General features: G+C 43.8%; 1 protein-coding gene across 11 annotated transcripts in view; it reads left to right on the top strand.

Moving 5' to 3' along the window:
- Nucleotides 1-20,797, top strand: part of MAML3 (mastermind like transcriptional coactivator 3) — a 356,339-nt gene that overhangs the window by 296,904 nt on the left and 38,638 nt on the right. For 9 of the 11 annotated variants that reach the window (XM_065597717.1, XM_065597716.1, XM_065597725.1 and 6 more), the window contains 2 exons: nucleotides 5,099-5,133; nucleotides 11,653-11,767. The exons of the other annotated variants lie outside the window; for them this stretch is intronic. In XM_065597717.1, coding sequence (XP_065453789.1) covers nucleotides 5,099-5,133; nucleotides 11,653-11,767 — 150 coding nt within the window. The remainder of the gene's footprint in view (nucleotides 1-5,098; nucleotides 5,134-11,652; nucleotides 11,768-20,797) is intronic. 11 annotated transcript variants of the gene reach the window in all.

Here is a 20,797-nt window from a genome sequence, read left to right as displayed (position 1 = left end):
TGATGTAATTGTCTATATTTAGGTCACTGACATGATGAGAGATGTTTGTGTTTTTAACCTAAAGATGGAAATTGCTTCTCCGAATATCTTTGAATTGAAACACCCTAATGGAGCCTTGTGCTTTCATTGCTTTTGCAGTGGCGTTGTTGTTTTAGGTCTACAGTGCAAGAGGCATTGCTCCATACTCACTCCCTTCAGCACACGTCGCTGCTTCCACACACACCACTAAAATGTCTGCCTGATCTTGATGGCAAGCACATTCCACTGGACGGGAAGGAATTATAAAAGGGCAGGAGGAAGGTCATAGGAAGTTGCTTGATCGTCCTTCCACCTGGAACAGATATTGTGTGCACTGGCCTATCAAGTAGAAAATGTGGCACTGATAAATCCCATCCGCAAAGGAGCTGAGCCTTTTTAATATGCAAATGCTCAGTCAAAGAAAGTAAACAGACATCTCCTTCTGCAGGGAATTACTAGACAAACGACTCCCTCCCATTTCCCTCCCCCTTCCCATTTAAGTGTAGGAAATTCTGCTTGCTTTATATGATAAAGAGGAAGAGGGGAAGGGGCATGTATTGAATCACTGTTAAGCTTCTGTATTCCACCCAAGACCTTTCAGTCTAGATGTGCTTCATTAGTTTGATAAGCAGACACTAAAAAGAGGAGGGTGAGGGGTTTTGCATGAGGGAATCTGCCTAGGGGCTGCCTGGAGGTTTAAGAAGATGAACTGCTAATGATGTTGAAGATGTACCTTTTTGGGACCCTGGCTCCTAGAGGAAATGTGGGTCCTTTTCACTAACTGTGTTATGCTTGGTGGTGTAATGAAAAGGGGCTCACAGGGGAGTGAAATGGAATGAATGTTGGTAAGTTTCCTCCCCCAACACATCCCCCCACCAAAACATCACTCTTTTTCTTTAGCAGAATATCTGGCATTAAGTCATCCTAAATATCAGGAGATACCATTAGGAAAAGAGATTAATTTGCTAGGTCATTTATTTGAACAGTCTGGCCTGATACTTACAAACTAAACATAGATTTAATGAGTGTAGTCCAAATTGGCAATGCAAATGTTTTGATGAATAGCTACCAGAAAGACTGTGAACCTTGGATACAGACCCATGCATGTGCAAACACTGGATCTAAGGACTTTCAAACTTCACTTACTTTAATCCCTTGCCAACTCTTTTCCTTTCCGAGCAGTTTCATGTCTTAGAAGCCAATTGCTTTTGTCCCCAGGGTTCAGTAGGATTTGCAGGTTTTCACCCAAGGCTGTAATGGCTGTGTCCCTCATGTATTTCTTTTTATGTATGTGGCTACCTTTTTAACTCGGGCAGTGTCACAATATAAAAGGTAATGTGTAATTCCCAGTTACACTCTTGGAGTGCCCAGGGAAGTTATTTGTTGGCATGTCCTTCATCCTGCGCTGAAATCTAGATAAGCCTTGCTGTAGCCTTCATTTGGATAATAGAATATTCATACTTAGGATAATAAAATTTAGTATTGTAAATATAAACTGTCTTAAAATTAGGTATCTTCTTTCATCCCAAGAAACTCAAGTCACTTTACAGACAGACAGAGATCACTTCACCTGTAAGGTTGAAGTGCTGCAACATTTAATATGCAGGAACGAATATGCAGTAGAAACAGCAAAAGTAGTTTCAGTAGGCAGCAGTTACCACAGGTGATTGATTAGATTTACTATACATTTCCTCTAAAAGACAGAGGGCCAAATATTCAGTTCCTCCTGAGCGCCACTCAATGGAGGGACAGGGCAAGGGTGTAGGGGAGGTGGGATAGCTCAGTGGTTTGAGCATTGGCCTGCTAAACTCAAGGTTGTGAGCTCAATCCTTGAGGGGGCCACTTAGGGATCTGTGGCAAAATCAGTACTTGGTCCTGCTAGTGAAGGTAGGGGGCTGGACTTGATGACCTTTCAAGGTCCCTTCCAGTTCTAGGAGATGGGATATCTCCATTAATTAATTTATTTATTTTATTTTATTTATTAAGGGTGGGGTAAGCCCCTGTTTGGTGAGACAATTGAGCCTGCACGGGTTATGGAATGCAGCTTGATTGTAAGTCACTTCTTCAGCATCCTTTTGATAGTGATTTTCTTGGTTTTCACTGTATAAGGGAGTGCACTAATAGTGCAATAAATGCTGATACTGTATCTTAGAGAGACAAGGTGGGTGAGGTAATACCTTTTATTGGATCAACTTCTGTCAGTGAGAGAGAAAAGTTTTCAAGCTATACAGAACTCTTCTTTTTCTCCTTCTTCGTCATAAAACATGTCAGGAGGAGAGCACTTTCCAGGGCATGGTGTGGTGTGGGCAGAGGGGTAGACTGTATGAAGTTGAAGCAAACTGCCACCCCTGAATTGGTTTCTTTTCCTTTCTTTCTGAGCTGCCTGTATGTAATGGGTGACACACAGAGCCTCAATAATCATTTCTGAGTCCAAAGGTCATTTGAGAGTCTTTGGCTCTCTTACTGCACCCAGTCATCTCCTCCTCCTGCCTCATCCCTATCCTACCCCCTCTCTGTAACATTCTACAGCAACAAAGAAACACTAAGGCAATCTAGGAAGTGATCCTTGCCCTGCCACAAAACTAGCCTTGTTAATGAAGTCCCATATGTTGCCTCTCTCTCTCTGATGTCTATCCTGTCACCCCTCTGCTGCTGCTCCTCTCCCCCTCTCATTGCTCAGTGTGTTTTTTTGTGTAACTTGATGGACAAAAAAGCAGAACAGCAGCAATCCTGTGGTATGGACCCAGGGATACTATGAGGTCACACTGAGGTTAGGCCTGGGGGGATGGGATCATGCTGTCGGGTGGGCACAGGTCTGTATAGTTCTTTCAGAAATAGCATTCCTCTCCTTAGGGTGAAGAGAGTTCAGATGTATTGGCCATGCATTGGGATCCTGTAATTATACTCCAATTTTTTCTTCCCCTTCTCCTCAGCCACCATAGAGATACATGAGGCATTGGAACTTATTTAAAACCCCAGAGAATACTTGGTTTCAGAGTAGCAGAGAATACTGTAGCTTTAGTTGAACTATTTGAGTCAGTCTCTAATGGCCAACTTTTACAGCCCTGTCACTGGACACGTAGAGCAGCTCTTTAACAAAGCATTACCAAAGGCATCGGCTCTCACTGCTTATTAACTCTGCCTTTGTTGTTGTTGTTGTTTTCAAACTCTCACACCAAAGGGATAATGTCACACGGCTGTTTCTCCTTTGATTGTAAAAGTCACTGGCTTGGGAGTTCAGTGGTCCCTCTACTTAACCGTGCTGGTAACTGGTTATGCATTGCAGTCTTTTGTTTTCAGTGCCCTCTTGTCATTGCTGTTGACTCATCAGGCTGGTGCATCTGAGCTTAATTGAAGCAGTAACAATGCAATCAACATTTCTCTCTATTTTTATCTGAGTCTCCCCCTCCCCTCTGATTTTTCTACTGCTTGACTCACTATTTCTGGGTATGAGAGCTTGGCAGTCTTGTGATTGTGGAAAAAAGAACCACAAATGGAACAAAACACAACAAAAATACCAGCGTTTTTTTCTTTTAGTGAGACTGGATTCCTAATTTTTTATTTGTTTTTGTTTGTTAGTTTGTCCCCAAGGTCTGAGTTGAGTGCATGAGGAATAAGAAAGCCCTGGGTTGGTTATTGAGCTTCTTGTGCATTAGAGTGGGGTAGCCAAACTTTACCCAAATGCAGACCAAAATGGCAGCTTACCAGTAGTCCGAAAGACATACTTAATTTGGATAAAACAGAGCAGATTGCAGCCACGCTCTTTATGCTGTCCTCCATCTTCATCCAAGCAGCCTGACCAGAGCCAAGAAGGAATTATTGATCTTGATAAAATCTTTTAGAAACTAGAGTGATGAAAATACTAAATCAGCTTTTAAAAGTCATAATTTTTAACCATTAATTCAAAGAAATAAACACAAAGCACCTTTTATTTATATATGTATGTGCCAAATGAATTATACAGTATAATGCAGTGTTGTAGCCATGTCAATCCCAGAATAATAGAGAGACAGCGTGGGTGAGATAATATCTTTTGTTGGTCCAACTTCTCTTGGTGAGAGACAAGCTTTCGAGCTACACAGAGCTCTTCTTTGGGTAGCTGGAAAGCTTGTCTCTCTCACCAGTAGAAGTTGGTCCAGTAAAAGATATTATCTCACCCATCTTTTCTTTCTTATACAGTACAAGGCCTATGTTCACATTTTCAAACTTGGGTGCCTAAGTTTAGGCACCTAAAGCTAAGTGACTTGGTTTTCAAAGGCATTGAGTGCCTACAGCAGCCATAGGCATCAGTGGGAGCTGCAGATGCTCACCACCTTGGAAAAGCAGGTAACTTTTATTTAGATGCTGAATTTGAGACACCGAAGTCTGAAAAGTAGCTTTGGGATCTATGTAATGTTGCCAAATGTTCTACTTCCAACTGAACACAGGGCATTGACTGAATAGCCAGCATTTTGGACAGCCAATAAAAGAACTTAAAGCAAACAACAGTCTCACTGGCAGTGTGCCCAGGTGGTCCAAAGCAGTCATCTTCCACTGGGCTCCAAAGTTGATCCTGTCATCATCTTCTCTGCCCAAACCCAAAGAATTGTGCTGATTGAGATATTCTTTGGCTTCCAGTTCTGTGGTCCAAGAAGCCACTAGTGGCTATAATAGCCACCCAAAATGTTTGGTAGTGGGGACTTCACCACTAGCTGACCACACCACCAGGTAGCTATAAAAGCCACCCTGGATGAGTCATAGGTTTCGTAATGCTGAATCGAGGAGAGCATTGGCATATTGCTACTTTATTCCTTACAAAGAGGCCATGTTGGGGGTTTTTCAACTCCTTTCCTCTCCTCATCAACATTGCCTCTCCAAAGTAGGTGAAATTGATACAGTATGGCAACAGAGTTGCTGTAAAGTGTATGGGTATAGCACCTCTTAAAAACATTTTCCTTTCTATTCTATTCTATTCTATTCTATTCTGTATAGGCTCTTATATCATGTTCATCACTGTAGTATCTGAGCTCCTGCCACTAGTTCATTAAGCAACAAGACTAATGTCAACCGTGTATTGTTTGTTCTCTCATCCTCTCCCCAGGAGGAAAAGTGTGTGTCCAGGAGTTGCTTGTTTTGGTAGGTGTTTTAGTTTTGTTTGTTTTGTTTTGCGGGTAGGTGGGGGGGTTGTTCTGGGATTTTGTGGTCACATTTAATGCCACTGAGGCCACTAGTAAAGGTATGTGGTGGAACCAGAAGAGCTGTCACACAGCAACAGTGGAGAGAGAATAATTTTTAAGATACGAGGATCTGATTATAAAATAACAAAAGTTAGTGGAGTATATGGGCAGGTGTATTCAGTAAAACTACTTTTAACTCGTGTTCTGAAATTGACTAGCTTTCAGGTTTAAATGACGCACACCCATCCTTTGTGTGAAATACCTTATACACCACTAGTTATTGGGCTGTTCATCTCTCTCTCGCTTTAACTGTTTTGATCAAAAGTTATAATACCCTTCTTTCAAAAAATGAGGGCACCAAGGAAGAATGGTTCTGTGTATCAAAAATAGAATTGTTTCTGATGGTAATAAATCTAGTTCTAAACACATTAGGACGGATGCTTTAGCTAATTGTGTTTTTGATGATTTTATGTATGTGTTACGCTCTGATTCCTAAATAAAAAACAAATAATTTGATCAAAAACAAAAGACTGTCAAATATATTTGGAGGTTGCAGCACCCAGTGAGAAACTGACAGAAATAAGGGACTAGGCGGCAGTTAAATGCTTCTTTGTACTTCTTGCTGTAGGCAGAGTCTGAGGTTTTAATCCACCTGTCTGTGTCCCCATCTCTGTCTTCTGGTGTTTGCATTTGGCTTTGTCAATGTGCTTGTGTGACTGTGTTTTTTGTCTATAACTGCATGTCCGTTGGTGCGTGTGTTGCATGTATCTCTGTCCATCTGTGTATGTCTGGAAGAGCTTTTGTTTCACTGTGTGTTCTTCTCTTTGTGTGTGTGTTTGTGAATCTGTTGACGTGTTTGTGTGTGCAATCTGTCAGTACATTTGGGTGCCTTTCTGTCTGTCTTTCTGTGTCTCAGTGTGACTGTGCATTTCTGCCTTTGTCTGTCTCTGTATATCTGTGTATCTATCTACCTGTATGTCTTTGTGTGCAGTAGGGCAGGGTAGCATTTTAAACTAAATTCATGGATTGTTCTCTTGTTGAGATGGAGACTCCATCATTTTTCTCCATCAGCCTAACAGACACTTGTACCAGGGAGTAAAAGCTGTTGCCTTGGTGGCTTCAGTGGAGTAAAATAAAATGCTGTTTTGAGTCACTGTGAGCCAGGATCATTCTCAGATGTCAGCTTCTTAAAAACGGCCCCATTTAAAATGAATATGGAGAGAAAGGAAGAAAATGGATTTTTCTGTTATGGCTTTTTTTTCTTGTTGGTTTTTTCCATTTTGAAACAGAATGCAGTGCTCCGAAGGGAAGGTCTTTAAAAACAAAACAAAAGGCAGCTGTCAATTTAATCCAGGCTCCCTGATAAAATTCCAGCAGAGTTCCTTTTTTCATAGATGAAATAAGAACCCTGGCAGGGCCCTCTTGACTGGCCACATAAATCATTCGTAGTAATTGCTCTGAGAAAGGAGAGTGCCTCTTCGGCACAGGAAAAAAAACCTTTCTGACTGCGCACCACCTCAGGTAGCCCAGCTGGCGGAGGTCATTAGCCCCCCGCTCCTGGGAGGAGCAGGATACCTGCACGGGGGTGGGCTCTGTGAACTGAACGAAAGAGCATAGCACCGAGTATAAATAATAGGTTTTCGTGTAGCCTTCCTTCCCTTTGCTGTTGATGCTGCTTTAATCGCCCTGGAGGGATTAGAAGGTAGACAGGGTCTTGGGGAGTGGGGGCAAAGGAGAGGGTAATACGGAGACGGGAGGCACACAAGGCAGGGGAACAAAGAGAGAAGATTTGAGTGACTAGCATTTAGTGCACTGGTGGTATGGTTTCAATTAGCTAATATCTCCTTAGGTCGTTGCATGACTCTGCATGCTCCTCATCTCTCAGGTTAGAAGTGGAATTGCCGTAAAAAGCATAGTGCTGTGGTCTGGTGTCAGCTTGTTGGCTATGGTGGAGCAGCTGCTTGTGAAAGCCGCAAAGCTGAGATAGCTCTTCCCTGGGTAGTCGTAAAGATGGTGATAATAAAATAACTGGGTTCCAAAGAAGCATTATAGTAGCAGCCACCAGCCACAAACTAGTGAGGAGGCAGTTCTTAATTTGCTCCTTTCTTTTCACAGTGGCAGCAGAGGGATTTTATATGTATTTATAATTGCTGGTATCGCAATGGCCCTTTTTAAACCTGTGTTGAACATTGATGATACACTAGTGTTTTGGGGTATTAGCCAGTACCACATACAAATATATAAATTAAATACTAAAGAAAACCCACATACACAGACAAGGATAGTAACGTTAGCGACAAGGGGCACGGAATAGCAGGAAGACAGCATGACGTAGTGAGTAGGGCCCTGGATATGGGGTCAGCAGACCTGTATTCTGTTCCTAGCTCGGCCACACCTGCTGTGTGACTGCCGGCAAGTCCCTTCACCCCTTTGTGCCTCTCTTTCCCATCTCTGCCATTCAAATGTAGCTCTTTGGAGCAGGGATTGTCATGTGTGTGTTTGTACAGTGTCTGGCACAATGGGGCCTAAATCTTGACTGTGACTTCTCTGCACTACTGTAATACAAATAATGGATAACAGTCAAATAATAACAGTAACATCTCACACCCTCCCTTTCACTAAACATACAGAAAGAGCCCTGGACCTTAGTTCTTCCCATGAGATCCCCTGCTCCCTCCAACTCAGATTAGCACCAGTGAGGGTTCTGATCAGTCAGTTTTTTCCTTAATTTTGGTGGTGTTCTGGGGCTCATTATAATGAGATCCGATTTATGGTCTGGTCTGTTGCGGATACGCATGGGTCAAGCTTCCCCACACCTGTCTCTGTCCTAGCCCATAGCACCATCCTCCTAGTCACGAGGCCCCAGCTTGTCAGTCATGCTGAACTGTGCCTCCAAGACTCGTCATTTGTGACCCAAGCTGTATTTAACAAGACCAAGTAAAATTAGGGTATTTAATCCCTTAGGCAGATTTTACAAACTTGGATGTTCAAAGTTGGATACCTACATAAAAGGGCTGAAATCAATGGGAGGTGTGAGTGTTCAATATCTCTGTGGGATCTTTCGGGGATAAAAGGAGATGTCTAGATCTTGCTACTTTATTTAGGTGCCTAAATTTAGATGCAGGTGTTTGACCCTCATCACCTCAAGTCTGAAAGATGTTTCATAGCCTCATCTTTCCACTGACTTCTGACTGGAGATGGTGGACTCTACTTTGCACCTGACTAGTTGATAGTTCTTATAATTGTTATGAAGACGGATGTCATAAAAAGAGAAGTCTGAATGGCTAAAAAAGATTCTCACTTAACAGACATATGGGATTAGCCAGTGGTTACAGGTACAGGGCATGTCATTTAATAAAGTACTGTAACACTTTAAAAAGTGATAAAAGCAGTGGAGTCTGATTGGGGCAGGCTTTAGGCACCGCGGGGCCCGATTTGAAGGAGCTGCCACCGAAGTCCTGCCACTGTCTTTGGTGGCAGCTCAATCGCTGCTGCGGAGGAAGGACCCTTCGCCGAAAGACAGCGGCAACGATTGAGCTGCCGACAATGACAGTGCCGGGACTTCAGCGGCAGCTCAATCAGCTGCCGGTGCCTTCGGCGGCACTTCAGGACATTGTGGGGCCCTCTTAGGGGCGCGGGGCCTGATTCTGGGGAATCGTCTGAATCGCCCTAAAGCTGGCCCTGAGTCCGATACTGTAAGGATGTATTTCTCATTCAAATCTTGGCCACTGTGTATCCACTCTTGTACTTCTTGTATCCGGTATAACAGCATGCTTTGTGCGTTGCTTGTTAGTCTGGTGTATATTTATTTGTACTGTATGTCTGTCTGTCTAGGAATTTATTCCACGCTCACCACTTTGATATCTTGTGGTAGGGAGACCCTGCGATCAACCCAGGAACAATGTGATAAACTACTGTACATTTATTTGTACCTTTTAACCATCTCATCTCCACTCCATCTATAATCCAGTTCCAAACCCCAGCTCCCTAAGTCCCCCAGTCTTCTCTCTCTTACAAACGCACACAATCTGTCTGAATCTCTGTCTTAGATCTCTAGGCATTGCACATTTTAAAGGCCTAAAGATATATTTAAAAGGGACCTTGTCAATATTAAAATAATATTTTAATCTGTATTTCAAATCCACAAAACAAGGATATTTTATAGTTTGGTTCTGTTGGGCCTGCACATTGCACCGTATATGATTCTCTCTGAGATGTTGCCAGCAGTGGACAATGTACCTAAGTAAATGCTCCAATGCTCAAGTAGAACAGGATATGACTGTTGGTCCCTTCTCTTGGCTGTGCAGCATACTAGCGACAAAGGGAGCCAGTTTCACCAAATGGCTTTTGCAGGAGTATAAAGCACATCAGCTTCACAGAGGAGCAGTATGGCAGTGTCGGCGCTATGCCCTGAGCCTCAGCAGCACATTTGGTTGTGCTGTATTCTGTGGTATTAATAGCACTCGGCTTACGTTTTGCACCTATTGCATACTGGCTGTACCTCTTCCTGAGCCCGTCATCTCAGACATGGATCCGTGCTAAGGTTATTTAGTATTCCGATTTTTAAAATACATCTTGAATTGATTGTTCCTCTGGCAACCAATTAGCTTACTGGTCTCCATTGGGAGTTCTCCGTCTTCAATGCAGAGTCAATGTTGACATCACCTCTTTCCTTCTTTGCCCAGGGAGTTGCTGCAAAGCTGACTTTATGGCACTTACTTCAGGCACCTCTCTCACTCCTTTCTGGTCATGGAGCCCTGCTACTAAACATACTCACGGCAGCCTCCACACATGTCCTGAAGACAATGATTCAGGGAAACAACAGTGTGCAGCTAGTGACGCAAAAGGCTGGATTCTCCCCCACAGGAGACAAGTAACTCTCACTGACTTCAGTGGGAATTGTTTGTACCTTCTGGGCAGAGCAGAGGAGAAGAATCGTGCACTTGCAGGGCAATTTTCTCCTGCTTGCTTTTTGGTGCCAAAAGGGATGATTGGGCACAGGGAATTTAATTCTTTCAATTTGCCACGGATCCCTAATATTACCGTAACATGGATGTTGAATGTCATACAGGTTGTGCATCTATCTCTCCCTTTTAAAAAAGATAATCAAACAAGCACTTAGATATGAGCGAGAGAAACATTCATTACAGGGTGTGAACACAAGACAGGTGGATAGGAGCAGATACACGTCTTGGCTTTCTTCCATCCTGAAATCCCAAAATATGTATCTAAACAAAATGCCATTGCGAAAACACAAAGTTGGTAATACTCCATAGGTTTAACTTTACATGGAAATTGCTTCCAGATTAGCACAGATCGTGAGTAATATAGTCCATCATGCAGTATCAGATAAGCAGTACTAGCTTCCTTCTTTCTTTTCTCTCTAGAATAGACAAATTTGCACAGTACTGGATGATACTGCCTTGCACGGCTACCCAAGGGTTTCAAAGCTTTTCCAAGAGTAGGACCAAATCTTGGAGTCCTTACTGATGCAAAACTCTCCTTGAAGTCAGTGGTAGCTGTGCCAGTGTATCTAGAATTGGCCCAGTAATGAATTATCCATCCCTGTGAGGGAAATAAAGATTTCTATCCCCTTTTTTACTAGTGAGAAAACTGAGGCACAGTGAAATTAAGAAATTGGCCAGAGGTCACATACAAAGTGAGGGGAAGAGCTGAGAATGTAACAAAGATCTAGTGTCTCAAACCTTTCCTTTAGCCCCAAAATCAGCCTTCCCCACTGCGAACTGTAGTTTGCTGTCTGCCTGTGGTTCATGTTACTGTGTTTCGTATTAAAAATTGAATATTTTTTCTGCCAATATAACATTCAGTTTCCTGTTTCATTTATCTCCTATTCCCTTTATTTTCTCCCTTCTGTTTTTACCACTTGTGAAAAACATATTAAACTGCATTTCCTGCTGTTTTAAATATGAACCAGAGAACTAAAGGGAGCCTTGCCTTTGAGACAAAGTTGTTAAAAATCATAAAATGGAATTAAAATATCTGCTTCTTGCTCACTTACTTCACAGAGAGCCCCAGTTACATGGAAGAAATTGACTTGGAGGAGAAGTTTGCAGTTCCCTTGTGGAATGAGGGGAGGTGGGGGAAGAGCCATTTCCTGCACTAAAGTGCTTGCCTGGAGAGGTGGTGAGGCCCCTTGTCTTTTGCAGACAGAATCATCGTTTTGAGCTCTGCACTCCCCGGCTGTTCTACAGCCAAATGGCTTATTGAACGTGAGGACTTAGTGGGTGAAAGCAGCTGTTCTGCAGAATTGGAAAGTTGAGCTGTCTCAGTTCTTGTTCACAGTCATTGAATCAAGGCTGTCTGCTGTTGCATGCCCTACATTCACCTGTATGCACCAGAGCCAACCCAAGGAAGGCCAGACATGGTAGTCACAGCACGCTTTTGTCCTTGGCATCCCAGAGTGGCTATGCTTCACAGGCTGGGAGTGACAGCAATAAAATTGTTCTGTTTTAAATAGGAAGAAGACTGACAGGGTGAAAAAGCCGGGAAATCCTCCTGATCAGGGAGAAGAGGAGGGGGAAATGAAAAAATCTGGTGCCTTCCAGGCAGTTCTAGCACATCACCTAACATATGTAAGATTTGCACTGTTGCTAACCCTCAGATGGACTGTGTATCAGATTACCATTGTGTGTAGAGGTTTCTCCATAATTTCTTAATTGTACCGTATGGGATGCATTTCAGAATCAGAGGGAAGCCCTATTGAGGTCCATTAGTTGCTTGATTTTTGTTGAATGTTCTAGATAACTTCACAAAGAATGTACCTGCTGTGTTGCTGAATATACTTAACATACCATTGAATTTGTATTGTTCAGCTCTTAAACTCTGCAGTGAGGGGTTGAGTAAGAAACATGTAGATAGATTTCAGTAGAATGTCAATGGATGACTGCAGCATGGGAGTTGTGGTAGAGGACCAGCAATGAAGTAGTTAGTGTAATACTGTGCACACCAGTTATAATGGATTTTCTTGCATGGATAGTAACATATTTGAAGTTCCAGAATAATTTCTGTTCTGTTTTTGTTTCATTTGGGAGTTACAAGCATGGAATAATAACTTCCAGGAAGGGTATATAATAGAAATGCCCTTCTTTATAATGTTTTGAAGTACGACTCTTCTCTGAAAAGTAGGTCTGTAAAAAAGACTTTGTGAGGTTTCTTTGACCTGTATATCAGATAGACTCACTACAATTAAAAAATTATTTTTCAACTTCCAGCCCTTCTTACTGTACCTGGGATCTGAAAATCAAGCTGGGTTTTCTGCTTCTCATATCTTATTACCAGCTATTGCAAGTCCCTCTATATGTGTGTTTATGATGGGGTTCACATGGGAACATAAGAATAGCCATAGTGGGTCAGACTAATGGTCCATTTGTAAATTAGTTTAATAAGGACTTTATGAGCATTAATAAAATTTGTACATATGCAAGTTAAGGTAATGATATAAAGTGAGCTAGTTATACTATGACTTGTCTGCACTTTCCTCTGACGTATTAGGTACTGCCCTCTGTCTGAGGCAGGATATCAAACTAAACGGACCTGTGGTCTCATCCAGCAAAATAATGCCTCTGTACCTATTTATTAACAAAATTTATTTCTCTAAACTTAGCATTTCTGATGTGAATAATTTGCAATAATAAAAGTGAGATAATATGGAATGGAGGTAAATTTAAGTCTAATCCATGGGGCATCCCTTGTTTTTCATGACCATTTGGGAGAGGCATGTTTAGAAGTGGCGCTGAGAAGAGACATCACTAAAGGCAACATGATGTGCTCTCAGTGTCAGATGGAAACATTGCACTGGTATTAACCCAAACCCCGACCCTGTTTTAACCTCAACTGTGTGAAATGCATAATCCAGGGTTATCCTTTACTTAAATGTAAGCAATTGCTGAGCTAGGTTTCCAACTGTGAATACAACCTGCCTGGTGACTGCAACACTTGTGGTATTGACAGATATGTCTGTTACCAGCTGACACTTGGAGAGCAGAATTGATTGGCTCCAACAAGAATCCAAAGATTCATTTGAAGGGTCATACTGGTTCTTCACAGCATCTCCTCAGTTCAAGCTGTCAGTTCTGCATTATGAGCAGGGACTGAAAAGTGGATGTACTTTTGCAGGCACTATACTGATGAAACAAGGTAAAATTACAGTATACATTCCGTTTAAAAAACAACAACATTAAAATAAATCTAAGGTTCAATACTGTTATTGTAGTTCATGTGATACACTATATAGAGTCACCTCTAATGGATGGTAGTGTAACCTACAGTTTTGAGCATAACTGGGTTAGCTCAGGATGGTATACTGGCACTACTGTTCCTTCTTTTGAGGCCTTTAGAGGTACTTAAACAGAAAGGTTCAGACTTGCAATGGTATTTTTAACATAGTATATTGCTTTTAGTTTTCTTTGGTATGTTTTTTGAACAGTAGTACAGAACAACCTGTATGGGATATGTCTGTAGATGGATCCCTGCTCAGTTCTCATAAGGTAGTACTGCAGCCATATTATTCTTTCTGGCTTATATCACACACATCATTCTTCCTGATAGTGTTCTGGAGTATCCCTGAATAACATTTAAGTCAATAGTTGCAACTAAAGTCCTCTTGATTTCACTTTGCATAGATAAAATAAACTTTGCATAGTTAAAATACATTGTGAAACTGCTGTCCATGCAGCTCCCAGGGTTATTCTGTAATCACATGAGATGCACCTGCCACCATTTGATTTTTAACTTCTCAGTTTTTCCTCTGCAGTGTAATGCAATATTGCTTTACTATATAAAACCACAGTGGAATGAACTTTCCTGTTTATTCGTTAGAGAGAGTGGCTCTGACTTGGGAGAATTGAGAGAATGAAGGCCAATGGGAGCCAGTTGCAATTCCCTAATCCTCAACTGCCAAACCCTGGAGGAAGTTAGAGGCGCAAGGGGACCTACTCTAACTTCTGCCATTATCATAAGGTCTCTATCAGATCTTGTATGAGTGGAGGGTCTGCTCCACAACATCCTGGCGCCCCCCGTAACATCTCTGACATGCCCCCCTCCCCCGTTTCCCTCTCATCAGGGTTGGGTGGGGTGGTTGGCACTGCAAATGGCAGATTTTTTGGTCTGCTAAGTGGCCTTAGCAGACCAAAGAATCTGGCCCTAAATATCTTCTTGTGGCTATTAAATCAGTAGTGATGCTGGATGGAAAAGTCTTTGCAGCACCTTATGTTGGGCCTCCACATTGTTGGCTTCACAGCTGTTACTTCTAATTAGTTGGGCAGTCACCTTAGAAATGTCAGCTTTAATACAACCCTCCCCCCAAAAGCTTTTGTTTCAAATTCAATTTACATTTGTAGATAGCAAGGGGTGCTTCTGATCTTGTGACCTGCCATGGCGCTGCTGAGCACTAAATAAGTGTAGCCTTCTTTCCAAATATCTGTGCTTTGCACCGCTAGAAATTTGAAGACATGCTAATGAGGTGGGCCTACTGCACAGCATTCAGATTCAACTCTGGATCCAAACTGCACCGAAGTTAGAGGGTGTTGAGTTTCAGCATTCTGTTTCAGCCCATTATAAAGACAGGAATAAGTCACAAAGTTTGGATCTGAAACTGGGTCTGGATTTAGATTTGGATTCAGATCCCTGCTGGGGATCTCACATTTACCAAAATTCTGGATTTGGGCAATCTTGGGATCCAGTGCTCCAGTTCAGGCCCCTCTGTAGTACTCATAAAAGTACAAGCATATCTATAACTTGTTAATTGCTATTTGGTGGTTCTGTTAGCTCCAGTAAAACTCTGAGGCATTATCTGGGTCTTGGTAAGGCTAGCTTCCTGGCAGGGTTTTTTCCCCCATCAATGGTGAACAGGTAAAGCAGAGAACAAGAAGAGGAATAATATCGGGTTGTTGTTTTTTTACACTATTCAGTCACTGCTTTGCAGTTGCAGGCTTGGGCATGAATCCATTCGCAGGAAGTCACCAGCATGGCTCACTGGTGGAATTTGTTAAAGGGCAGGAGATGAAGTATTCTTAGCAAGTGGAAGTAAATCACGCTGGAGAGGAGAAAGAGGGAGCAGGCTCCCCTGAGCATCATTGCAAATGCCGACTGTTCTGTGCTGTGGACAGTGTAAGAGAGGTCTGAAGCGCCACAATGCTCATTCTGAATCCGTTCATCTTGTGACTCTCCAGGACTGCTTGGAATGCTACTGGAGACACAAGTGAAATATTTTATGAGGCAGTTTTAGAAGCAGGATATTGGACGTATAACAGGCTGGGGGCGGGGGCAGCAGGAGCAAAGGCTTCATGTAGGTGGATCGAATTTTCTCTCCTCTTGTCAAAGGGTCACTGTTTGAACACTTTTTTTCCCTGGCGATACTGTATTTAGGGATTTCATTTCTGATGGAAACACATAATATGTCTGGCCATTTCTGTCTGGTTAGGAGAGTTGACGTGTGGGTTTTGAAATACATCTATTCCTCTGAGGGACACGGCACTGTTTCCTCTGCCCAGGTGGAAAGGGATAAACGCAGCCAGTGGGCTCCCTGACGTGCTGTTGAGTCTGAAAATAGCCTGCTGAATGCATAATGAAGAGCCTCCTGAGGAGTCACCCTGCATGTTAAAATGGTGTTCAGCAGCCTGTGCTGTCACACAACATAATTTGAAGATGAATGTGCATCCAATCAGACAACCAATAACTGACTGTCACCGGGCTGGCCATTAGTATTACCTGTCTGTTCAATGGCAGTAGGGTTTCCAGGAGGCAAAAAGTTAGCCAGCTCCAAAATATGTTTTACACGTGAATAAGACAAATGAGGAACTCTGTGTCTTGGCTTTGTGCACAGTGCTAATTTCATACTGAATGGCCTCTTGGATAAGGACAGAGGAAAATGCACATTTTTGTTCAATGGGAAGATTTGTGAATGATTGGGGAAAGAGAAATCCCTATACCCTTGCAAGCCTGGTTCAGCTAGACAGCTAAGGGTACTTCAATTAAACATATCTGAATTCCTGCCTTTATTGGTGGTCCTACCGGTACTGAAACTGAAATTGTGAACCTTGATGCTTTTAAAAAGTGAGCCCCAGTTTGAGCAAAACGGCTTACATGGGAGTAAATTGACAAGTGGTTTCTGTTGCTGCTGATGCTGCTTCTTAATTCACAGCCCAGTAACAACACTTGAACAAATGATATGTAGACACCACTTTTGCCTCTGAATGTTTGACAGTAATTAAGGCTTGACTCCAGGGGCAGGACATCATACTAACACTGGAGTACTGGAGAATGAAGTTAAAGTAAAGAAATTAGCTGTCTGCCTGATGGAGACTATATCCTCAAGGAAATATTTACATGTCACTAGGCAAGGTGTTTCCAGTTCCATTGTCTTGCACTTTAGCTCTGCACAGTGACAAAGGCCCAAAGAAACCCAGTTCTCCTTAAGATATTCATATCTGGCAGCAGCAAATCATCACCCCTACAAACGCTCCTTGACTACTGTTGTACGCATTGTAACATCAGATAGCCCTCTCCTACTGCAACACTCACAACGGATTGCTGTGGTTTTTGGATGGTCTGTGATGGAAAGATAGGAAGGAGGAATATGTATGTGTTTGGTGGCGGAAAACTCAGTCTGATACAAACTAGGCCTAAAGTCTTTCTATAAGTCTATGCTACTGTCATGAAGAAGGCAAAGAGAGCCCACACATAGACTCATGTCATGCAGAACTTTTTTGCTGTAAACCCAAAATACAGTGCTTTGCTGCAAGGGAATAGGACTTTGACAGTTTACATCAGTACAGTATGGGTCCTCACGAAACCCATTTACTGCAGTCATGCTCCATAGTGTTTAGAATAAAGTATCTATCAAGTCTCTATACCGTACTTTGATTTAAGGAACTTCCAGTCACGTGGGACATGACACCCAGGCTGAAGCAGAACACTTCCTGCTAGGTTGGTCCTGGCCAAGACTTAAGGAGATCCTTTGTTGGATGTCCTTGGGCAAGTTCCTAGCTTGCTGTTTACAAAACATAGGTTTGGGGACATTGTATTAATTTTCTATTGGAAGTACATGGATTAACAGACTATTTCCTCGTGTGTATGAGCTGACTTTTGAAAATGCAAATTATGCAAACTGTAATTATAGACATTTTTGTAACTTTTTTTATTGAATTGTGCAAATCAGGACAGATGAGGGCAAATTAAAATATCTTGACCTATACATTAAAGTTTCATAAGTGTTCTTATTGTATAAAACAGTCTGAAAATAATTACTTTCTATATTCAGCAAAGGGAAAAACATCGCTTTCTTCCATACATGCAAAGAAAGTTCAGGTACAGCAGTTAGACCTGGCTGGGATACAGTGATGTGTTGGGCTTTTAGAGTCTCTCTTCCCATGAGTCCTTTGCTAAAATTCTGCCATCAAATCAAAGGGAAGATTCAGATGAGGCTGCAGTTTGACATTTAGGAGATCCAGACATCTGTACCTGAGACGACCATGTCGTAGTTACAAGGCTAGCTGCACTTCTGTTCCTTTCCTGGTATCTTTCAGTGCACCCCCTCACATGGCAGGCCTTCTGCCTTTATCTCTCCTGGAGTGGAGTTTCACAATTACCCAGCAGTTCTTACTGGGTTCAGACATCTACAGTTCTTCCCTTTGGGAGTCTGTGGCCAGTGGTTAATATAGTGACCAGGCAGCCACCTTCACTTAAACCATAGTTTTGTTACTTTAACAGTAGGGAAAAAGCATTTGGAGAAAAAGGATTTTAAAACAGTCTATCTTACTTATAGGCTTACCATCACTCCTGCTTTCCCTAAAACTCCAGAACCATTACCCATCGCTTGAGAGGAAGTCCCTTTTTAAACTGCTATAGTCCTTTGTTCATGTCCTTTCCTGGGTGTTGGCCCTGCCAGAGGTGGATTAAGGTTTTGTGGGGCCCTGGGCTAGAGCAAGTGGGGCGTCCCTCCCCACCCCATTCTGCCCCTTCCCCCGCTGCTCCATTCCACCCACAGTCTGACCATTCTGTGCCCCTCCCCACCGTGGCCCTGCAACCCGTTTGCTCCTTTCTGCTTCCCCCCCCACTGTGGCCCCAAGACTAGAGAAGCTCTATCCCCCGCCACGGCCCCAGGGCCAAAGCAGAGAGTGAGAGTTCCCCTAACCCTGAGGCCATGGCAGGGAGGTCGAGTTCCTCCACTCCCAGGGCCGCAGCCAGGTCTGGGCACTGGGGCTTCCCACACCGCCCGGCACTTCTGCTGGGAACCCGGGGTTGGGGCGCAGTCGTGCCCATTTTTCTGGGGGCCCCCAATTGGCTGGGACCCCTGGTTGGCCCACTGGCTAATCTGCCATTGGGCCCTGCTTGTCAAAATCAGTTCTCTTAATTGGCTGGAGCCAAGAGGTAGAATCTTCAGGAGCTAATAGTCTTCAGGAGCATTGTTTGTTAATAAATTTAAGTGTTTACTGAGGGGTGGCTTATCTTGAGACCTTGTTTCCTTACTGCTTGCTTTTCCTTACAGCCTCCTATTAAACTAAATCAATATATTCCTACAGTAAATTTCCCAATAACTGCATCATTATACCCTTTTCATAAATTATTACAGCCCAGCTGCACTTCTGTCACAGACCACATTAACTTTTACAGACAAGCTTTGAATTGTATCCTCTAAAGCAATCAGCAGATTGAATTTGGACTCTGCCAGTTTTTGCATATGATGATTCAACAAGTTACAGCCTGAAATCTAGGGTTACCATATCTCGTAAATAAAAAAAGAGGACCCTCCACAGGCCCTGGCCCCGCCCATTTCCCCACCCCATGGCCCCGCCCCTTCCTCACCCTAACTCCGCCCCCTCCTCCCTCCCACTCCCAGCCAGGGGGAAAAGGCTGCCCCAGTGCTACCGGCTTCAGGGTTTGCCAGGCAGCCCCCAGACCCTGCGCCCCCAGCCAGCGCTTCCCCAGTGCAGCTGGAGCCCGGGAGGGGAAGCGCCCAGCCGGGGGCGCAGGGTCTGGAGGCTGCCCGGCAAACCGTGAAGCCGGTAGCTCTGCGTAACTGACACTGTGTAAGTTACACAGAGCCAAAGAGGAGCAGAGCCGCGGCGGCTGGAGGCTCTGCTCCTCTTCGGCTCTGTTTAAGAGCCGGGCTGCCCGAGAGCTACCGGCTTCGGGCAGCCCCCGTGCCTCTGGATGCTGCGCCGCCGGAGCCCGGGCGGGGAAGTGCCCGGCTGGGGGCGCAGGGTCTGGAGGCACGGGGGCTGCCAGAAGCCAGTAGCTCTCGGGCAGCCCGGCTCTTAAACAGAGCCGAAGAGGAGCAGAGCCTCCAGCCGCGGCAGCTCTGCTCCTCCCCGACTCTTCGGCTCTGTTTAAGAGCTGGGCTGCCCGAGCGCTACCGGCTTCGGGCTTCGGGCAGCCCCCGTGCCTCCGGACCCTGCGCCGCTGGAGCCCGGGCGGGGAAGTGCCCGGCTGGGGGCGCAGGGTCTGGAGGCACGGGGGCTGCCCGAAGCCGGTAGCGCTCGGGCAGCCCGGCTCTTAAACAGAGCCGAAGAGTCGGGGAGGAGCAGAGCCGCCATTTTCCCGGACATGTTCGGCTTTTTGGCAATTCCCCCCGGACGGGGGTTTGACTGCCGAAAAGCCGGACATGTCCGGGGAAAAAGAGGACTTATGGTAACCCTATGAAATCCACCCTTAGCAGTCAACAAAGTCCATCCATTTGTACAGAGCTCAGTAAAGAAGACTGTATTTAGAGTAACGCGACTGGAGAAAAATTGCTATTGGTTTTATGTTTAGTAGAGCTGGTCAGAGAATGGGTGTCTGTTCTGTGGAAAATTTTGACTTTTCCTTGATCTGAAAATATTCTGTTTTTTACTATAATTAGAAACTTTCCAGAGATGGCAGAAACTATTCATGAAAATTTTTCATTTAGTTGAAATCCCAATTTTTCAGCCCTAATTTTTAAGCACGCATTTTTTTCTCTGCTTAAGTCCGCTGTAGCTGTGAAACCGCCCTGAGGAACCCCACTGCTTCCTGTCCAAGGCATTGTGTCATGGTCACCATTCTTCCAGCTGCAGTGGTCTGGGTGTAGAGCCTATCAGTGCTGATTATTGAACAAAGAGGTCTCTGAGTGAGGCACCCTTTTTCCTTTAAAGGTTGAGCACATTACCTTTGCATTGCTCCCCACTGTGACTGTTTCAGGGTGCAAAGAACCAGAAATCAAACCCAATTATCTCTAGAGCACGCAGGACCTGTTCCTGCATTTTGAAGTATGGACACTAAATTCACTATTTCAGTCTCTAAACTCCCCTGCTGAACCATCCTCTTTACATTCACTTTGTAAGTCAAAATTGGAGTGGGGTGGGTGAATAGACAGATGGTGATTTTTCAATGAACAGATCAACTTCTGATCACACACAGATGCATCCTCCTTGTGCTTTACTTTTGCAAACCTCACCTCCTTTTTTAGACTTGTGAGATGTGTCATCTTTCTTCCGCAGGCTGTAATTCTCCTTTGGAGCTATAACATGTATGCACATACTTAGGGCCTTTTTATTGGCTTGGCAGGAGCCATTATGTTCTATTTATCATGTTGTAAGGGATGAGTCGGCTGGAATACATCACAATGCAAACTTTCCAGTTTACTA

Source organism: Chrysemys picta, chromosome 5, assembly GCF_011386835.1.
Source record: "Chrysemys picta bellii isolate R12L10 chromosome 5, ASM1138683v2, whole genome shotgun sequence".
In the NCBI taxonomy this organism is placed as follows: domain Eukaryota; kingdom Metazoa; phylum Chordata; order Testudines; family Emydidae; genus Chrysemys; species Chrysemys picta.
The sequence above is the reverse complement of the archived record's forward strand: the minus strand, read 5'-3'. Positions and strand labels throughout refer to the sequence as shown.